This window comes from Papaver somniferum, chromosome 9, assembly GCF_003573695.1.
Source record: "Papaver somniferum cultivar HN1 chromosome 9, ASM357369v1, whole genome shotgun sequence".
In the NCBI taxonomy this organism is placed as follows: Eukaryota; Viridiplantae; Streptophyta; class Magnoliopsida; order Ranunculales; family Papaveraceae; genus Papaver; species Papaver somniferum.
The window spans coordinates 33,386,869-33,394,757 of NC_039366.1; the positions used below are offsets into that span (position 1 = coordinate 33,386,869).

Consider the following 7,889-nt stretch of genomic DNA (forward strand, 5'->3'; position numbering starts at 1 on the left):
GGCTAGGGTACACAACAAATTTAGGAAAGAGTTTGGGAATCCGAATGGAAGAAATGTTCAACAAGTCCATGATAGGCACCAAGTCATCGAAAATGCGATACTTGCTTTTTTAGCTCTCCAACCTCGGATTTTTAACACTTCCCACTTCAACTTGTCCATTGAACAATTTGTAAGTATGTTTGTGGTTTATCTTACGCAATCCATGTTGTTTGATCTTCCTACTAAACACCACTAACAAAGTAAGTTTGTGTTTTGTTTTTGTAGCATGAAGCCGTGAAAGCGCACTACTTGGAGGAAAATGGGGAAGTATTCGCATTCGATGCAAGCTATCAATTCCTGATATCAAAAATCCCGGAGTATGCCCCGGACTTCATGGAGGCCAGAGATGAATGGGATTCCTCCGACGAAGCTTGATGGTTTTGGTGTAGGTTTTGTGGGTAGATCTCTATGTAAACCCTCACGAGACTATAACTCGTCCACTAGGGTCGCCTAGGGGTTCAAAGGCTTGATGCACATGCTAAGTGCATTCGTTTTTCCGTCGACAAGGAGTTGTATTTTATGTTTCAATCAATGTAGTAACCAAAATTGCATGAATAAAGTGAATTACATCTTCCCATATTCTGTTTTCTGTTTGTTATAAGTACAAGTCGGCAAGGTTATAAATCCTTATCATGCCGACTACAGGTCAGCCGGAAGTGTTATAAATTATGTGCATGCTGGCTATAAGATAGCCGGCATGGTAGAAAATATTTATATGCCGACCGTAAGATTGCTGGCCCAAGATAGTCGGTGTATTCTTCATTCAAAGACCATTCCGGCCTAAAAAGGGTCGACATTTTCTTCATCCAATGACTTTGCCGGCTGTAATTCCGTCGACCATCCCGGTGAAGCGTAGCCGGCACCTTATTCAAACGTCGACCTTGCCGACCATTCACATTTTCAAAACCAAATTTTTTGATCGAAATCGAACTCATAAAACGGATTAAAGGTTTAATCTACTGAATTCATAATTTCAAAATTTTAGTCTAAACTCAATTAATTAACCTAATCAGAATTTTTAGTGTTAATTAAATAAGGGCATATTAACCATTTAGAAAATACAAGGTTAAGGGATGGCTTCTTTTACTTCAAAATGTCTTAAGTTTTGTCTCATTATGTATACCCCAATTAATTTGGATATACCCCAATCAAGCCTGGACTTTTATAGTGCACATGTACAGACAAAATTCCATGCTCAAATGAAAAGGAAAGTACGTAGAAATACTTAAACTGAAAATAAAGAATCTACCGACTTTCTTTCTCCTCCAAAGAAAATAAACAATCTTCTTTCACGTAATATAATTCATACTTGCAAACCACAATAAGATATATTGCTCTCATAGATTATTCCATTGCATAAAAAGAACTAGGGTTTCAATTTTCCCGAAGTCGATTACACATATTTGGTTATTTCATTTTATCAATTAATAATTTTATGTTCCAAGCTTCCTGTTCAAGTATTGCGCAGTGTTTTTTCTTACGAATGTTGCTTATAGCAGTCGCCAGTCCCGATTGGACGATGTTTCGGGACGTCCCGGTTGCATGGCCGTAACGTCATGTTTATATTATGCCGTCTACATATATTGCTCACGCGTTCCCGAAAGTGGAAACTTCACGGACATGTTTTCGCCCTATCTAGTATATAAGAGACGTACGTTCATTCGTCCCCGAATCTCATTAGAATAGGCTTTCACAGGTTGCATCTTTTACTTCTCTCTACCTTTGGGAACAAATATATATGGAAACTCCTTAATTTTAGAAACCTTAGACTAGGTTACGTATTTGCCCCAGTTCACAGTATATAAGAGATCTATTATTCTGTATAGGCTTGAATCTCATTAGTTTTAGCAAAGGAAAAGAACAAGAAAGATCACCATCATCAATCCATTACAATTATCGATGTCCTCGTCGACACTCCCAGGAGATGTCATAATGATATTCTTACGAGGTTACCAGTGAAATCTGTCGGTTTTGGTAAAACACGCCTTAACTTCCTTAGAGGGATGTTAGGCAATATATATTATTATGATTACAGTCCATCAATGAGAATATCCTGTGAGCTGTAAATAAGGGAAAATATATTCTATTACACCCCCTTAGTCTGAGCGGGAGAGGAACAAACGCTAAGAGTAGAACGAAAATTAAGAAACAACTGACGTGGAAGACCCTTCGTGAAGATATCAGCATACTGATTTTCTGAAGGGATGTGCAACACGCGAATGTCACCAATACGAACTCTTTCACGAACGAAGTGGATATCAATCTATACATGCTTAGTGCGTTGATGTTGAACCGGATCACCAGACATGTAGATAGCACTCACATTGTCACAATATACCATAGTAGCACGCCGTAATGGTATATGTAACTCAAGAAGTAGATTCCGTAGCCAGGTTGTTTCAGCCACCGCATTCGCGACACCTCTGTATTCTGCTTCGGCACTGGAACGGGACACAGTTGCTTGACGTTTGGAGGACCATGATACAAGATTGTCCCCAAGAAATATGCAGTAACCAGAGGTTGAGCGTCGTGAGTCAGGACAACCCGCACAATCAGCATCAGAGTAGGCGGTTAGGGCAGAAATATTCGAAACCGATAGTGACAAACCGTGATCAATAGTGCCCTGAAGATATCGAATAATGCGCTTGATGGCTTGCATGTGAGGCTCTCGAGGATCATGCATAAATAAACATACCTGCTGGACTGCATAAGAGATATCCGGTCGAGTGAAAGTAAGGTATTGTAGCGCCCCGGCCAGACTTCTGTATAAAGTAGGATCCGAAATTGCTGGACCAGAAGTAGCGCTCATCTTAGAATTTGTGTCGACCGGAGTTGCCACTGGATTGCAGTTCGTCATGGATGCACGAGCAATAATATCCTTTGTATAGAGCGACTGAGATAAAAACAACCCTGATGAAGAACGAGTGGCAGTAATACCCAAAAAATGATGCAACGGGCCAAGATCAGTCATAGAAAATTCCCGTTTCATCAGGTCAATAAAACGGGACAGTAGAGCATCAGTAGAGGCAGTGAGTATGATATCATCAACATACAATAATAAGTATGCAGTATCCTGACCGGACCGGTAAATGAAAAGAGATGGATCACAAACACTACCCCTAAAACCACAACCTGTAATGAAAGTTGCAAACCTCTGAAACCACGCCCGAGGCGCCTGTTTGAGACCATAAAGGGATCGACGAAGACGACAAACATAATCAGGGCGAGTAGGGTCAACAAAACCTGGAGGTTGAAACATATAAACTGTCTCGGACAAGTCCCCATGAAGAAAGGCATTCTTGACATCCAACTGATGAATCGGCCAGGATCTGGACGTGGCAATGCTGAGAACGGTACGAATAGTGGCTGGCTTAACAACCGGACTAAAAGTCTCAAAACAATCAACCCCAACCTATTGTGACTTACCGTTGGCAACAAGACGGGCTTTGTGTCGCTGCAATGTACCATCTGCATTAAACTTGTGACGAAATAACCACATGGAGCGAATAACATGAGCACCAAGAGGTCGTGGTACTAGGTCCCAAGTGTGTGTTTTTAACATAGCAATGAACTAATCTAGCATGGCCTTGGTCCAGTTGGGATCACGAAGAGCAGACAGGTGAGATTTTGGCAGATTGGATATAAGTTGTGGTGTTTGCACATTAAGATTCAGACGATGGGTGGGACGAAATATGCCACGAGAGGCATGGGTGACAGGTCGAGAAGAGGTGACTGAAGTGTCAGGGACAGACGGAGTGGGGGATGATGGTGGATCTGCCCGGGCAGGGCAGGCAGGGGTCGTGGTAGTGACAGACCCTGCTGGATCACAGTTTTCAGAAACGGCAGGTCTGGAGTCTGGGTGTGCAGTGGAGTGGAGTCGAGCTGCTGTGGGGGAACGACGATGGGGAGGAGTATAGAGTTGCTGTGGAGCGGAATCTGGTGGGGAAATGACGGGATTGTGCTGTGTAGATGGTAGTTCCTGTGCAGCAGGAACTGGTGAGGAAGTGACGGGATTGTGCTGAGTAGCTGGTAGTTTCTGTGCAGCGGAAATAGGTTGTGCAGAAACTGCGGAAGATGGCATGGCAGGAGGGAGGCTGGTCTGAGGGTTAAGAGTTGTTGGGTAGAGAATACGAATGGGAAGAAGAGGGAGAGTTGATGTGGAAGGAGGTTCTGGACTGTGGGATGCGATGGGAAGTTTTTCTTTGAAAGGAAAAACGTTTTCATCAAACGTCACATGTCGAGATAAGATGATCTTGTGAGTGGATAAGTCGAGACAATGATAGCCACGATGATGTGTTGGGAAACCAAGAAAAACACACCTAGTAGAACGAGGAGAAAGCTTATGAGGAGTGGTGGCGGATAGGTTTGGATAGCAAAGACAACCAAAAATACGAATATGAGAGTACGTTGGTTGTCGTTGATAAAGGATTGAAACTGGAGAAGCGTAATCGAGAATTTTGGAAGGGAGTATGTTGTGAAGGTAGACGGCCATATGAAGGGAGTCGGCCCAATAGGTGGGAGGGATTGAGGCATGAGACATAATTGTGCGAGTGATGTCATTGACACGACGAATCATTCGCTCAGCCTTGCCGTTTTGAGAGGAGGTATGAGGACATGAGAAACGCAAAACTAACCCATTTTGGTGAGCAAAATCGTGAAATGAGGAGTTATCGAATTCACGACCCATGTCACATTGAAAAGATTTGATTTCACGTTCAAACTGTGTTTTAACGAAAGAGCGAAATTTTAAGAACTTGGTATAAACCTGGGATTTTAATTTGAGAGGAAAGATCCATAGATAATTTGTGAAGTCATCTAGCAATATAAGATAGTAATTGAAACCAGTCTCGACATGCAATAGAGATGTCCATAAGTCGCTATGAATTACATCAAATGGGGCAAAAGTGACAGAGTTTGAATCAGAAAATGGCAGACGAATATGTTTACTAACTTGACAGGAATGACAAAGTTTAGTAGACTGATTTTTAATACATAGAATTGAAGAGTTTGCACGTAAATTATCTAAGATAGATTTCCCTGGGTGGCCAAGACGGTTGTGCCAAACATCATAGGAGCACGTGAGAAGGGATATTGGATGAGGCAAGATCGAAGTTGAAGGTGGCACGGCAGAAGGAGTAATAGGGTAGAGCTCCCCAGAACTATTACATCGAAGAAGAATCTTCCTCGATCTCAAATCCTTCACAGAAAAACCAGATGGGTCAAATTCAATAGACACATGATTATCAGTGGTGAATTTACGAACCGGAAACCAAATTTTTTATAATGTCAGGAGCAACAAGAGTGTCTTTTAGCTTTAGGGTGCGAGATGGAATGTCGATGAACTTGGTACCGGAAGCAATGACTGGAATACTGTTCCAACTAAGATGGAACGAACATTGCTAGTATTAAAAACAATGTTTAGGGTACCTGAGTCTGCGGTGAGATGCGATGTGGCACCGGTATCCATATAAAAAGCGTCGTTAGGAGAGTGTAAACTCATGGAACTGTACGCTTCGGCAATGCCACTGGGATGAAGGTATTCCGTGGATGGAGTGAGATATGCCTGTCCACGTCCAATACTGGAAGGTCGACCGCGTGACTGTCCACTGCGTCCACGGCCTCGGTAGGAGCTGTGACCGAAAGGTTGCTTCCATGTTGTTTCCGGAGGTGCTGTGGGATACGGACAAGGTGGTGTTGCCAACTGTGGTGTCCAGTGATTTTTGTAAGCCGGATTTGGTGCACGATACAGCTGGTAAGGATGTGGTGGAGTTGGCAGCAGTGGTGGAGTTGGCAGCAGTGGTGGAGCCGCAGGTGAGGAGGACGATCGACTGCCACTGCGTTTGGCTGAGCCTGAGCGCTGTGAGCGCTGAGTTCCACGATCTGTGGTCGAAGCTGTAGCTGCAAGCGCTGTAGATGAAGAGGTACAGGTCTGTTGAGAGCGGCGGATCTCTTCGGTTCGCAGCTGTGAGCGAGCGGCATCGAATGTAGGCATAGCTTGTTGGATAAAGGAGGCCACCGTGTTGTATTCCTCCGGAAGGCCGTTGACGAGTTGAATCACAAGTCGTTTATCATTCATAGGAAAATCAAGATCACGTAATCGATCCGATAGGGATTTAAGTTTATCACAATAATCATCAATACTAGTGCAATCAACAAACTTAAGGTTAACAAACTGACGTTCAAGAGTCGCAGCACGGTTACCTTTGTTGTCTTGAAAAAGTTTCTTGAGATGATCCCAAATCTCTTGAGCAGTTTCGCCAGATTTGAGCACGGTGAGCATTAAATCCTTGGTCATGGTGGAGAACATCCATTGACGACAGAGAGCGTCAAGTTGAAGCACGGTGGGAGCGTCGACATCCGGTGGTGGTGTGGATCCATCAATGAGAAAGAGAAGACGATGAGCCTGAAGATGGAGCTCGAACAGAAAAACCCAAGAAGAGTATTCATCCTGTTTGATATCTAGGAGAATAGGGATGAGGGTTTTGATGTTGTTGATGGTAAACGCCGGGTGTAGTGTCTTTTTATCTCCTGCCATGATTGATGTTGTTGAAGAAGAAAAGAAAATGGAAGAGGAAGAAGAGAATCGTGTAGTTAGGATGATACCATGTCGGTTTTGGTAAAACACGCCTTAACTTCCTTAGAGGGATGTTAGGCAATATATATTATTATGATTACAGTCCATCAATGAGAATATCCTGTGAGCTGTAAATAAGGGAAAATATATTCTATTAAAATCCATTACGAGATTTTAAGTGCGTATGCAAATCTTGGCGTCACCTATTCACTGACATAAACTTCTGCAAGAGGCACTATGATGCCCAGAAGATAAACAATCGGGTTATTAAGATTCTTGCTTGCAAGGGAAACGTCCTGTATTCTATAGATGCTCATAAGAATTTAGGAGTACTATGTGGGACTGTTGAGATTGTCGATTACCCATTCTACAACAAAAACAAGTATAAGAAGAAGTATGAGGTTGCCCTCGGTGTTCTGGGTTCTTGTAATGGCTTAGTTTGCATACGTCCAAAGCCAAACCTATTTTGCTTTTGGAATCCGTCAACTAAACAGCACAAGATCGTACACAAGGTACAACTGGTTAATGAAAATCAACAACCCCAAACGCCACTATCCTGGTGTATATATGGATTCGGTTATGACCTCAAGACTCAGGATTACAAGTTGGTGAGGTTTGAAAGCTTTGAGGATAGAACTCGTGGCACTCAAATCAAGGTCTATTCATTAGCATCAAATTCGTGGAGTACTACTCTACATAACATTCCATATACACTCCCCTACCGTTCAAGGCCAACACCATGGTACTTCAATGGAGCTCTGCATCTGTTAACAGACGACTCCAAAGTTTTACTTTCTTTTGATCTTGGAGATGAGACAATCCGTGAAGTTCAGGGACCAGTTTGGAATAATTTTTTCGATAACAACAGGTACCGTAAATTTGTAGACGTGTTGGGAGGGTGTCTCTGCGGCGATGTATGGGTTATGGAAGAGCGTGGAGTGAGAGAATCTTGGACTAAACGATTCACCGTTCCTCAACAGGTAGAAAACTTTATCAACTTCAGGCCGATAGAGTATCACTACAAAAAAACTGACCAAAGGCTACTAAAATTTTTCCACAGCAGCAAAATATAGTTGCCTTAACAGTTTAAGCAACTAGGAAAGGCAACGGGGGGGTGTATTGGTTTAAGCCACTAAACGGTAAGCAACTATAGTTTCTAAAATCCATTAGCAATAAATGTGCGCCAACCAAAAAAATGTATTAGTAGCTTGAGACATTCAACCACATGGAGAAAACCAACAACAAGATACTAGTTGCCTAATTCTTTATTCAGCCA

At 42.7% G+C, this 7,889-nt stretch overlaps 1 protein-coding gene across 1 annotated transcript; it reads left to right on the forward strand.

Moving 5' to 3' along the window:
* The first annotated feature begins 6,572 nt into the window (after positions 1-6,572).
* On the forward strand, positions 6,573-7,686 carry LOC113311736 (F-box protein CPR1-like). Its single transcript, XM_026560537.1, has 2 exons — positions 6,573-6,626; positions 6,844-7,686. The coding sequence occupies exons 1-2, from the start codon at positions 6,573-6,575 to the stop codon at positions 7,684-7,686; spliced, it is 897 nt and encodes a 298-aa protein (XP_026416322.1).
* The last annotated feature ends 203 nt before the right edge of the window (positions 7,687-7,889 follow it).

Coding starts and splice junctions, on each gene's coding strand:
- LOC113311736 (XM_026560537.1), top strand. CDS start 6,573: ATGATTGATGTTGTTGAAGAAGAAAAGAAAATGGAAGAGGAAGAAGAG. Junction 6,627..6,843: donor AAGAGGAAGAAGAGAATCGT/GTAGTTAGGATG, acceptor AACTTCTGCAAG/AGGCACTATGATGCCCAGAA.